The following is a 13,835-nucleotide window of genomic DNA, read 5'->3' on the forward strand; positions in this document are numbered from 1 at the left end:
TGGTAGGCCTAGCAACATGAAACTTACAACAGATGTTGGCAGGAACTCAGGTTAAATATGCACACAACGTAACAAATGAATTTATAAATTACGTGATGTGAAATGGATTGGAATGACACAGAATAGAAATTCTGTTGAAAAGCCTTTTTATGACAACTTCAAGATGCCTTTTGTCGTAATTATGGAGAAATGAGTGCAATACATTGCCACAGTGTGAGCTTTGAGTCTTCCAACAGATTTTCAGAAGGATTGAAGTCAAGGTTACTGAATGGAAAAGTCTATCATCTTTATTTTGAGCTCTGAAACTAATTCATTTCGTTGGCTGTGTGGACTCGATGTCTTAACAAAAATCCATCTTTGTTTCATTTTCACGCTTGTGTCAAGACTACATTCAGCCCTCGATTAAAGACTGACAACCAGCACCACACCATGATGTTCCTACCTACAAACCTACTTGTTGGTTGGGTGTTTTTGGAATGACTTGCACTTATACTCCTACTGCAAAAACATGGTGCGTTTACATTTTGGTCTCATCTAACCTCACTATTTTATTAGCCTATTTAAATGTTCTGCCACAAACTTTAAGCAAGATCTAACAAGCTTTTTCTTCAGAAGTGAAGTCTTGTGCTGCTGAACAAAAAATAACTTAGGTTCATGAATGTCCATTGCTGAAGAAAAAGCTTGTTAGATCTTGCTTAAAGTTTGTGGCAGAACATTTAAATAGGCTAACGAGGCTGTTGTTTACTGTAAAACTACCTCTGCATATCCAATGATGTGGTCTCTGGGTTATGGATGACAATTCTTTTAATTGTTTTATTCCTCTTTCAGAAATCTTGTAAGGAACAACTGTGATAGATTTATGGTGAAATTACGTTCTTTTAACTTGAATCACTGGAAATACTAATAATAGTTTAGAAATACATCTTTAACCAATACTGCCAACAATATCTTTTGCAACAGTAAGGTTGCAAAGGTAATGAGAAACAATTAAGGTATTTCAGCTAATTTCTTTTGCAGCTCATTTTCTTTGTGTGTTTAATAATTATTTCCTGCATCATTTCATTAATATAGTTTATTTTATTTTTATTTGTTTGCATGTGTTAATTACTTGGCTTTTTTACTGACATATGTTGTGAATTATATATCAATTACTTGGCTTTTTTACTGACATATGTTGTGAATTATATATCAATAGCTCAAACAGAAATATTGAGGTGTTTAATCCGCCAGTTAATGACTACTTTAGTAAAATAATTGATTGATAAATGTCCTGTTCTCCAGCTACGGATACATAGAGAAAGGAAGAGCCAGATTTACGTTTTTCCACAAGGATGAGCAACATTGACAGATTGTAGATGTATGTTTCTGGCCATGTCATGTTGGACGCAGACAAGAGTGGAGACACAAACTGGCCATATACATGGATTTTATAGAAGGCGGAGGGACAGATGTTTTCCCGTAGTGTCAGTTTCTCTCCAGCTCCTCTCTCTGACAGCACCACCAACTGACTCCTCTTACATAACCACACACCCCCGTTTGGGCCGCCTGCCTTTATTGGCTTATTTCTCTCCTTTTCAACCTTTAAATTTTTACCCCACTTAACCCTGCTACTCATCCCTAACTGCTCATCTGAATTTCAATCTCTTTACATCACAGATAAACTATAGCAACTGTTGCATTCAAGGCACATGTGACACATTAAATTCATATACAAGGGTGAAAATTCACATCCTAGAAAGATGCAAAGATCCTGTTCAGAGGCGTTTTTCTTAGTGGTGCATTTTCGACCAACTCAAGACCCCTGAATGAATAACAGTGCAGCTTAAAGATATTTTATCGAGTTGTAGACAATTTATGCTGTGCAACTTTAGTACTGAATGAATTTCTTGGATATAAGTGATGCAGTCCACTAATTGACATTAAAATCTCCATATAAGCAATAACTGCTTACATAATCACATTTGTTGCAAGCTTTCAAAATGCCTGATTGGTCTGGATGAAGCAAAAATGTAATGTTACAGAAACTAAAAAATAAAACACATTCATGGCCCTAAAGCTGAAATCCCTCCTCATTAGCTTTAATAGCAGCAAGCTTGCGGCTCAGATGAAGGCTCCATTTTCTTCTTGCCTTCCATATTCCAATTTTTCATTCTCAAATCACAATTGGACGTAGACGACATCAATGCAATGCAAACAATGCAGATGGCTTCAGTTGCCGCGAATGCAAGACTGCATAAACACATACTCATGCACAGTAAGAGCCATTTCTTGCATCTCATGTTCGCCAAGCTGCCCTTCCCCCCACCCAAAGATCACTCTCATGCTCACATACGTGCACCTTGATTAATTAAAGGCTGAGCTTCTGAAGCGGTCCTGACCTTTTCTTAACCGTCATTTATATACACACGTGTAAATAAATGACACTAATGGAAACAAAATGGAGCCCACTGGGGGGAAGAAAAAGCTAGTTTCATTCATTCTGTGCAACATGTAAGACGCAACATTTAGAAACAGGCTGATTTCTTTTGTTACAAAACAATCTCATTATGCTGAGGTTGTTTTAATCACAAGTCCTTCCTAATGAAAACGACACTGGTGTCAAACATCGATTTCATTATCAATTTGCTAATGAGACTTTATCCCTTACTTAGCTGATCAGAAACAAATCCATTTTTCCTTCATCTAATTTCAAAAGTCGGACACTAATTTCAGAGTAGAAATCTAAATTTGAAAGCATAAAAAAAAACCCACAATCCTTTAGCCTGTGGCATCGGCATCAGTGTAAGCCTTTGACGACACACAGTAGGTGTGTTAAATCTATAGGCATTAGTCATCTGCATTAGTCCCAAACATGCAGATCATCTCCATGTACGTGCACTGAAACCAGATTCATCCTGTTCCAACAGAGGAACCCCAGTCAACAAATTAAAGAGACGGGGTGGGGGGGTTGAGGTGACTGCTAAATTAGAAGTATCTTTAATTAGCTGAAGTAGCTGATTTTATTTGTCACTACTGCAATCACTTATGTGATCTCTACAAAACCCTAACAGAGTGAGAAAAGAGGATTACCTGGTCGTACCACTCCCGGTTGGTGCAGGTGCACTCAGGCCACCATCCTCCTTGTCCACTGGAGTTGTTGCCGTTTACTTTGGGGCCACACTTGGACTGGCCCTTTGGGTTGGGGCCTCCAGGGCCTCCACCAGACATAATCTTGCCCTTACTTCTCCCCAAAGTGCCACCTCCACCACCTCCTCCTCCGCCCCCACCGCCTCCTCCTCCCATGCTTCCACCCCCTCCTGAGGCTGGAGGGGGCAAGGTCTGGCCTCCCCCGTACCCAGGTGGGTATCCATAGGGCTCGGCCTGCCAGTCTCCTCCGTACGCTGGGGGGTCCATCCTGCGCAGAGCTGCCATACGGGTCACCTCATAACATTCTGGGCACTTGCAGCAGTGATGGTGTTTGTGCATGCTGGCTGTGCTGGCTGGGCTGACGCTGGGATGAGCGGCGTGGCACTCGGTCTCTGCTGCCTCCTCAGATCTCACACGGCACTCGGCGATCGGCTCGCAGAGCGCTAGAGCCGAAGGAAATAACACCAATCACAGGAATTTGTACAGATTTTATCCTCTGTCGTGTTTTTTTTTCTTTTTTCTTTCTCTCTCTCACTCTCTGTTTTGGTCAAATCCGGTTGCTTTATTCCTCGTGGATGTAGAGAACAAAAAAACAGAAGCTGAAACTGAGATGGATGGGAAGCAGCAACAGGAAAACAAAAAATACAAAATGGGCACGTAGTCTTTGTCCTCTTGACGTAGAAGATCAAAGGAAATATTTAAGATATTGTATGCCACCACGCAATCAGAGACCAGCCCTGATGATAAAAATTTCTTCTTGCTTCTCTTGGTTCACAGTGATACGCATATAAATTCATAGATATATAGATTCTTTTGTTTATATATCATATATATTTACACACACAAATACATATAAAAATATTAATATAAACAGACGAGCACAAATACAGATATGTACAAGGATAAATGTATATTTATATATATAAATATCTATATGCGTGTGTACAAATATATATAGATATATAAACAATATGTATAAATAAATGATATCCGCAAATGAAAATTTTCCTTTGTTGATTCTGTATCTTCTTGATGTGTCAAAAAAAAAAATCTCACGTTCTTTTTTTCCTCCTGCGTTGAAAATCGTTGCCTTTTGCTCTCTGTCTCTTTTCTCAGGCTGCAGAGAGGAGCTGAGCGCTGGATCGCCTCTCAGTCAGCTTGCCCTAGATGTGGATTATTCAGAGGGATGCGAGCGAGCAAGAGGGAGGCTGGTGAGAGAGATAGAGAGAGGGGAGCAGCAGCGAGGGAGGAGGGGGAAGGATACATAGCAGCATCCCTCTAGCAGCTCAGTCCTGACAGCCACAGCCAATCAACTCGCAGCGTCGCCATCAGCAGCAGCAGCACCAACAGGACTGAGCGCTTCACTAGCTGCTCTTAAAGGGGCAGCGACACAGACGCCTCGCTGCTGCCCGCTTTGGGTGAGAAGACATTTCTTCATGAAGTACGCCACAATAAAAAAAATGTAAAAAATTTTTTAAAAGCACCGCTTGTGTTTTTTCTTAACATTTTCAATAGAAAGAGCAAGGGAGTCCTAATCCGCAATCAGTCAATGACAACCACAGACTGTAATCCATCAAAAGTGAGTCTAATCCATGTTTTTCATCAGGCCAGTGCAGCCAAAATCCAACATACAATGAGCACCCCTGTCCCTCCGACTGATCACTGGCCACCTCCCCGGTCATCTCCAGTTCAGCTGCAGACTTAATGCCTGTCCTGTGCTATCACTAGCCATCCTGAGGCTCTGTGCCACAACACACATCCACAAACAATCTCACAGAAAAAGCATAAGATAATCACAGAGATTTTACATTTCAACCATTCTTCATCTTTTTTTTAATTATTCTGCAAGACTTGGTCAAAAAGAGCACAGTGGGAGAAATCTGCCCTCGTGGATCCTCATTTAGGAACCATAGGGGAATTATTTCATGTTCACAATGATGACATCAACACATGTGTACCAAACCAATAAGATTACACGCTTTGGCTTTCGAGTGGGTGGAGGAAGAGATTGAGAGTGTGAACGTGTGAAGGGAAAAGGAGAGGAGAGCCTATATGGCTTTCATGTTGCTGTGGCAGTAATATTTCAGTAATTTGATAGGACTGCCTGGGAGCCGCTTTACATGCTTATGAATTTGTAGTTTAGTCACAAACCAGATACAAAACATCCTGACACGGAGTGAAAGGTTTGTCTTTACAGGGAGCAGATGGAAAGTGTTACAGTGTCGCCATTAAAGCCCTGTACGTATGCATTATTAATGGGGAACAGTGCTGGGTGTGTCATCGTGTGTTTAAATGTAGCCTTGCATGTTACGGCGCTTATATTTGAACACGGTGTGCTTCAGATTGAAATTCAACGTCAGAGTAGCATTCTTATCAAACCGAACAGGATCTTAAGACGAGGCCAAAAGTGGCTCACACAGCAGGCTCAGCCACACTTAATTACATGCAACAGTAACTCACTTCATTTTAATGATATTCTTTCACTCTATCCTAGTACTTCCTTCAAGAAGAAGGAGAGACTTGTGCAATTGTATGCAGAAGCAGGAAACCGCGAAAAGCCTGGGGATGCTGCCACAAACTCTTCTGAAGTCAAAGAGAGGATCGAGGTGAAGCTTTGAAGCAAACGATGTAAGCATATCGATCCAGGTACACATGACCGCGTGCATGTGGCAACTAATCCTTCCCGGTGTTATTCTATGGTTCAATTTAAAGCCATCAGAAGAGAAAACATAAGCAAACAAAACAAACAGGACAACATGGAGACTCAAAAGACACAGAAACCTAAGATAAACACACAGAAAAACTCAAATCACCACAGCCACTGAGGCTGGTTTTTCAAAATAGCAACTTTTACGCAGGTATTAAACATACTTTTCATTTATTCCACATTTCTGTATTAAAAATGGTGCTTTCTATTGGTCTGAAGTAATATCCTAATTTTAAATGTTTTCATTATCTGTATGCATAAATAAAGGGAAATAAAGTGTGTAATTAATCTATATAAATGAAGAGAAACTCACTTAATGAAATGAATAAACTTTTTTCTGATGGAGAACGTCCCATAAGCAGAACCATATGGCCTTGTAGAATCAAAGAGAAGGAGGCAAACAGAGAAATGATCACAGAATGATCAGTGTGGACATACAGTACGTAAACTTTTAATATTGTTTGTTATATTAGTATTAAATGTTAAATATTCATTATTCTTTAAATATTCAAGTACTGCCAAAATGTAGTAGCTTATAAAACCCAAAACATGACAAAAAACTAAAATTAACATTACATAATAATAATAATCAATGAATAACAAATAATAAAATAAAATATAATAAAAAACAGAATTTTTAGGCAAAATTCAAAAAGGTCAAATTAATATGAAATTATATACATTCCAGTTTAATCCTGATTAATTTTACTGAAACCAATTCCTTCATTTATCGTATTTGCAAGTACCAATTATAGCTATAGAAATTTATGAATTAGACCGCTTTATAAATTGATTTCTATTTGAAATAAATGTGCCCTCTGAAAATCTACTGGCAAATGAAAAAGAAGATGCATTAAATTAGGAAATCATTTTCTTCCTTGCAGCCTTTTCAAGGCTATCAGCTCAGAACCAGGCTGCACAGCCCTTATTACATAAACCCACCTGGACATCCTGTAACACACACACACACACACGCACGCACACCCCCCACCCCGCACGCACACACACACACACACACATTCATGTAGTCATAACGAGCATTACAAGCCCCAACCACTGCACAAACCGTGCATTGAGCTTTTCAGTCATTTCTAGGCATTTCTCTGAGAAGCTGTGTGACTGCTCCTTTGTCACCTGACAGGATGTATGACCATAAAAGGACAGTCGGTAGTGAGGCAGTCTTAAAGGGGCAGGTTCTTAATAAAAACACGCTAAGCCTCTGCTGTAACATTCAGTTATTGCAGGAAAGAATGAAGAAGCAAGTTGTATATGTGTAAAAAATACCAGCAATAAACAAGAGTCTACATGCTACTTTACATTTATTGCATCAGACATTTGTAATGTGGGGTTATGCATCATCCCATGATGAAATACTGAAAAAGAAGATGGCAAAGACACTATTAATTAGAAAAAAAAAGCAGCTGCTCAGCTATACAAACTAAATCCAGCACCACCAATTGATGGAATAATGAGAAAGCGAAATATACCCGCTGTGGGAAGCTAAAATTGGTGGTTAATGAGGGAGATTTTATCAGAGCAGCACCACTGAGAAATGGTGGATTTTGTGCAAGCATAAAGGGAAGGAAGAAGCAAACAGAAGAGCTATGAAAAGGGACACAAGTAAGTGGTTAGAAGACCAGCTAAAAACTGACAAGAAGGTGAGGGTATTTGGAAAAATATGATGAAGGTGCTGCAGGTCCACGACAGATGCCATGGAAGAGGAGTGATGAAGCTAAGGTGCCCTGTGTGTGGGCAGAAATGCAATGACTAGAGGGGGCTTTACTGAAGCATGGTGCTGAACAGAAGGGGAAGTAAAAATAGAGAGATGCAGAGAATACAACAAAGTGCTTATGCATCTGTGAGTGCAGCGGAATGCTAAATAAACTGTAATTGCCTATTCACCCCACCACAGAAGAGTGCAACGCACCTGAAATCAGTGTGCTTGCTGAGTGTGCATCGACGCAAAATGTGCAACACCGCACGCGCCGGAGAAAGAGAAGAAAGAGGAATAAAAAAAAGAAAAAACAGACACGAATTAAAAGAGAAATGAAAAAGACAGCATGAAAAACAGAGAAGCGAAGAGAAAGATAGAGCGGCAGAGCAGTCTGTAGGGATGCAGGCGGGGGAGGAATGTGGTTTCCATGGTAACTGGGGGGATAGGCAGGGAGGCTGAGCTCTGGGTGTCCGTTCCAGCTCCGCACTGCACCGGCCCTCGCCTCTCAGCCGCCTTGCTATCACTCTCCAGCCTCCCCCTCCACATCTTTCTCTCTACGCCCCCCATCACCGCCTCGCCTCTCCTCTCTTCCTCTTGCTCTCTGCTGTTCCCTGTGCCTCACCTCCCTCCCCCAACGTGACAGTGGGAGGATCAAACATGCACACAACCTGTGCCGTCACTGGATTCTTATGCAGCCATTATCATCCATGCACACTGAACCCATGTGCTTACCGCCTGCACCCCTCCAGTTTTTTTTGTTTTTTTTTTACCCCCCTCTACTCCCCGATCCTCATGCTTACACCCCCACCTCCACCACCCACTCATTGCACTAGATCTGGGCGCAGCTGAGGAGCAAAGCGCCTGCGGCCACTGTGCTGCCATGTGCCACTGGCCGTGTTGTAATGGGGAACGCATGTGAACACAAGGGCCTGTAAAAGCACTGAGGAAAATGGCAGGCTAGTGAGATGCATCACGAAAGACAAGGACCGATCCGATTGCTCATGTGAGAAGCATATTGGCCAGCCTCTGAAGAAACTGCCAAACATCTTGTAGATCTGGCAAAAAGTTGGTTCATACGAGGCCAAAAGCAGCAGCTGAAGAACCGAGATCCTTTAGTTAAGCAACTAACCGACACTGCAAAAAGTCCAACACTTGAAATCCTGATCCGAAACATTTATTGAATAACAAATTGACATTCTGAACAAAAGAATCCCTTTCAGGTGATATCTATTGGTTATTTTAAAATTTTAAAATACATGCAGTGTCTTGCAAAAATGTTTGTACCTCTTGAACGTTTATATTGTAACATATCACCGTAACCTTCAATGTGCTGTAAAAGGATAAAATCTAATAACGCTACCATACATACAGTACAGACCAAAAGTTTGGACACAACTGTGTGTCCAAACTTTTGGTCTGTACTGTATGTATTTTGTCTCCTGATTTAATAATTTGCTGAGCCACGTTCAAACAGATACATTTTAGGAAAGACACTTAGGTTGTATTTTGATGGCTTGCAGACTCAAATAGTTCAAGATGCTTTCTGTGATGCCTTAACAGAATAATATTAAAAGAAGATGTATGTATTTGTGTTTATTTAACAAGTTTATTGCGAGTATTTCTGTCATTTCTCCACTGACCTTTGGCATCTCGACGAGGGAGCGCGCCACAACACCAGAGACTCGCTCCACTTTGAGGGGACTGCTCCTGCTGGTCACTCGAACCCGAGACACGCCTTCATCCTCCTGGTCCTGCAGCAAGCAGAGATGTTTGGTTTTATATTTCATAAAATAGGTTTCAAGAACCTTCTGCAGTTCTGCATGATATGAATCCCTCCTGTTTCCTGCCATTGTGAACATGATGAAGTAGGCATAGAAAAGGAGATAGGTTTATAGGGCAACAATAAGAGTCTTTTTTTAGGATGAAAGTACAATATCCTTAATATTTCTTCAATAGAAGTAGTTTGTGTAAGCTATTCTTGTCAATTTCAAAATGATCACTTTAGCTAAACAGCTTAGTGACAAGATGAAACCAGATATTTACACACACTATAAAAAGACAAATCACTTTTGTTTCGCAGTTAACTTTTCATGTTATTTATCTTTACGTATATTTTTAAAGTTTAATTCTGATTTAAAGTCTACCAGTAAGGAAAGAAGGTTATGTGTCTATTTCTGATGTGTGTAAACATTTGGTTTCAGCTGTAATTATTTCACAATTCAATAGAAAATGCTAAGTGACACATCAGAGAAATAAGACAATATGTGGGTTTAAAAGAAGAAAAAGACATTTGCTTTTAACTTGCCCTCACTTTCACAATTTGTCACTAAGAAACTGTGACTAAAAAAGATGAAATTGGTGAAAAATTATTCAAACCTCTTTTTTTTTTAAGACAGTTTGAAAAACAGCTTCCACAATGTTGCCACAAACTTTATTGAAGTGTGAACATAGAGTAAAAGTTTAATTTATTCAAAGTATATACTGTATAGCTGAAAAAGTCAGTTGTAAACCACTGTCATGAGTTCATAAAACATTTGACATTATAAACTTTGCTTTTAAACATTTATTAATACCATGACTAGATAACAAATAATGCTGGACAATAATTTGTCCTAGAAGTTATTGCGATAAATAACTTCTATATAATATGCAACATCTAAACCGAATGCACTGAAAAAGACAACATAACATTAATGCAAATACTTTATTAAATTAAAACACTAATTAGCATGCGCGCACCTCCTGGTAAGTAAAAATAAGAAGGCTACTTGCCTGTTATATAATACTGACATTATTCTGGAAACCATCACCTGCTGGTGGAGCTCAGGTGTGAACTGTTTGTTTGATCTCGTCTTGTAGGTCAAATTCACATTAGCCAACTCAATACAGCAGCAGACTTACAGCCAAACAAACTCCCAAAACAAATCCAGTGCAGCATACTGGGCTGCATGGTGACCAATGAAGCTTGCATAGTTAAAGAGTATTTCGTACCTGAAATGTATGCCCACCAATGCTGCAATTTAGACCACAGAGTCCAGTCAATGACACCAGAGGGCAGCCTTTAGAGCAAGTCCTCACTAGTAGCAAGTTGCAAAAGGAATTACTATTAAAAAAAGAGCTCTGTATAAATCCCTCTACAGCACCCGAGTGAAACATCTACTCTCATTCTCAAGTCACAAAGACAAGTGTTTATATAGAAACAGCCCTCAGCCATAAGCATGCAGGCTGCAGTACTTCCAATGAGCAAACAGGAAATAAATACTTCTGTAAATTTATGTCATGTTTGCAGCCTTTTCTCAACAATTTCTTCAAATTTAAACAAACAGACCTTGTGCTATGTCAGAGATGCTAAGTACGTTTAGCTTTGACAGCTTTGTTTCCTCATGGCAGAGGTGACAGGCAGGTCAACTGAAAGCAGAAAATGCCCCTCCCAGTTTCCTGCTCTGGCAAATAAAAGCAGCTAAGGGTCTGATATTCACAGAGATAATTATAAACGACTACAGATGTACTTGAACTGAGCTCACTAAGCTTTTGTTAGTATTATTTCTGTGTAAAATAAAATAGTTGAAAGGCTTCTATAAGAGTGTACTCTAACAGGTTTTCCATTCTTCACCCAAAGAAGGGTATTCCTCCTCCTCTCTCACCTGCTGCTCTGCACCAAATCATTGAATTTGCAGACTCATTTAGTTTCCCTCCCATCCTCCGCTCATGTGACAGCAGGGTTTGAATACAGATGAGCACTTCAGCGGATATACATGAAGTAGCTTGCTTTTTCCCCTTTTAAACTTCCCAACAGGACCACTTCATCCTTTCAACCAGTTCAGAATTGTGTCTGTGCCCCACAGCCAGCTGGTACCAAAGGAGGACAGACCAGGAGCCACACAGCACCGAATTAGAAAGTCAAGAGGGTGGATCACAGGGGTACTGAGAGGAGCTGAATGATGTTCAGAATGTGGTCATAATTTAGGGTTTAGATGTTCAAACTGGGAACGGACATACTCTGAACACGTGGAGCTTGAATTAACCAAAAAGTAGCAGTTCATGCTTAACTAATCCAGTAATTCCCAAACAACTGCAAAACATTGAGGAATAGTTTAATAAGGCTTGAAAAAAACAAAACAAAATTCTCAAAAGAGGGGATATGTTACAGAAAATAAGCACATTTTATAAATTGGTTTAATTGGCCATTCAAAATTTCAAGCTTTAAAAACATCTGACTATCAGCAGTCAAAGATTCACCAATAGCAGCTGCTAAAAATCAAAATAAAGAATCAGAAGACTATGAAACCCAGAGATTTGTGCCCTTATAATACATCTGAAACTAAACTGGGTCAGTTAACCTACCAGAAGTTTCCAAAGTTATGACATTATCATTTCTTTGTTTAATGAGATGTTGAAGACATTATTAAATCAATCTCAGACAGACTTTTTATCTCGTTATTGTGGTGCTTAGCAAATAAAAATACTTTTGATTATTCTAACTGCCCTAAGACAAGAGAAGTTTGGTCTGATTTATGTTCAGACAGTAAAAAAAAATGGTGTATGTGTCTTTTTATTCAACATTTGTAAACTTCTGGTTTCCAGTGTATATTAGAAAGTTACTTTAGCTGGAAAAATATTATACTGGAGCATCTTTGGTGTGTAAACAATTGTGGGAGTCTATGTAAAAATAGCTGTCCAGCGCAAACATGACAATAGTTTAAAAGTTCATAAAGAAGTGTTTACCACAACCCATTCTCCCTCCAAAAACCCTCCAAAATGTCCTTGATGTCAGGAAAAGGTTCCTGAGTTCAAATAGTTATGTGTGCCTTTCGTCACCCACATGAAGTCAAAGCTCCCATGACTCATGGTAAAATGTAGAAATCCTAGGAACGCAGGTAATGACATCTTGTTTCAGCTGCCAAGTAAAAGCAATTCATACACAACACAAGTGGCATCTCATTCAATGTAAACATAAAGCACATTTTCTCTGATCTACAATAAAATGTGAAGCAGTAAAATTACCTCCCACACATCCTGCCCGCTGTCTTCCTTTACAACAGTTTGTTCTGCATTCAACTGCAAGGTCACCTCGTAACACTCTTGAATATCTGTGGGGGGGAAAAAAGTAAAACAATAATGATTTTTTTTTCTCTCTCTTTACTTTGGCAAGAACAAACATAATCACTTCTCAGTTATGTTTTGTTTCTGCTGATGATTCAGGAAGCTCACAGTTTTCATTGGCTAAAATTGGAAGATTCGGATTTAACTGTTTATATGGAAGCTATGTCTTTACGTTTCCAAACATACTCCATATATTCATTTGCTGAACTATGTGGCTCAGAGTATCAATCAGTGTCTGAGAGAATGACATAACACTATCTTATAGCTCTACATAAAAAACTATATTGTAATAGATTATCAAAGATCATGACCCCTGCTGACACCAGAGTATTAGTAAAGATTGCCTCTAATACCATGCATTGATGTGCCCTAGGACTTATTCTGTATATTTTAACCACTGGAAGGTCAATAAGAGCCAACACAATCAGTTACCAAAAAAAGAATCTAGTGAATGTTTTCTGTTTATTATTCTACACACATCACATTTTCTTTCTGATTCCAGACATCCATGATTTATTATTGCTTTTTCCATTACAGAGGAGAGAGCGAGAATGTAACTTTATGGTTCATTCTCATATGGTGCAGTGTTGCTTAGTGTAGGCATGCAGGTAAGCCTCTACACAGTAAAAACACTCACAAATGTTATGCTTGTAGTCCTTGAATAGCACTACTCAATGTGCATGATCTATTGGTGTAACTCCAATTCTCCTTTTTATTTATCTTTCTAGGAAAGTCCCAAAAGCAGCTACAGGTCAACACAAGGTTAACTTCATATTAACGTGATTAGTGAGTAAAAGCAATTAATTAATAGATGGATGGATGCATTTTCAATGATATTTCAGAGCAGAAAGTATAAAGGATTTATGGGCCAAAAGAAAAAATGACCCATATTCTCACCTTTTCTATAATTTAGAGTTGGTAATTGTTGAACAAAACCAATTAAAAAAAACGTCAAATACAATTGTGCAGTGGAGTCATGAGCCAAAGTAGATTGTCTATCAAGAGACTCCATAAACGGAGGACATAAATAATAAGCCTAGTTTGAGTATGCCAAATAAGTTGAAATGATGTCAAAACAAGTGTAACCAAACACTGAACGATTCTGTTCTTGGATATTATACCTTTAAAATTCAAAAAGTCAAGATAGGACAGTAAATCTACCAGCAACATGATAGGGTTAATAGC

At 39.2% G+C, this 13,835-nt stretch overlaps 1 protein-coding gene across 9 annotated transcripts in view; it reads right to left on the minus strand.

Moving 5' to 3' along the window:
• Positions 1-13,835, minus strand: part of dlg3 (discs, large homolog 3 (Drosophila)) — a 115,657-nt gene that overhangs the window by 88,941 nt on the left and 12,881 nt on the right. For 4 of the 9 annotated variants that reach the window (XM_028009554.1, XM_028009548.1, XM_028009547.1 and 1 more), the window contains exon 1: positions 3,070-4,305. In XM_028009554.1, the coding sequence (XP_027865355.1) occupies positions 3,070-3,465 (396 nt within the window). In that variant the 5' untranslated portion in view covers positions 3,466-4,305. Of the gene's footprint in view, positions 1-3,069; positions 4,307-9,187; positions 9,299-12,551; positions 12,638-13,835 lie in introns of those variants that run through there. The other 5 variants (XM_028009550.1, XM_028009549.1, XM_028009553.1 and 2 more) reach the window with 3 other exon arrangements.

The sequence above is a fragment of the Xiphophorus couchianus genome, chromosome 23 (assembly GCF_001444195.1).
Source record: "Xiphophorus couchianus chromosome 23, X_couchianus-1.0, whole genome shotgun sequence".
Classification (NCBI taxonomy): Eukaryota; Metazoa; Chordata; class Actinopteri; order Cyprinodontiformes; family Poeciliidae; genus Xiphophorus; species Xiphophorus couchianus.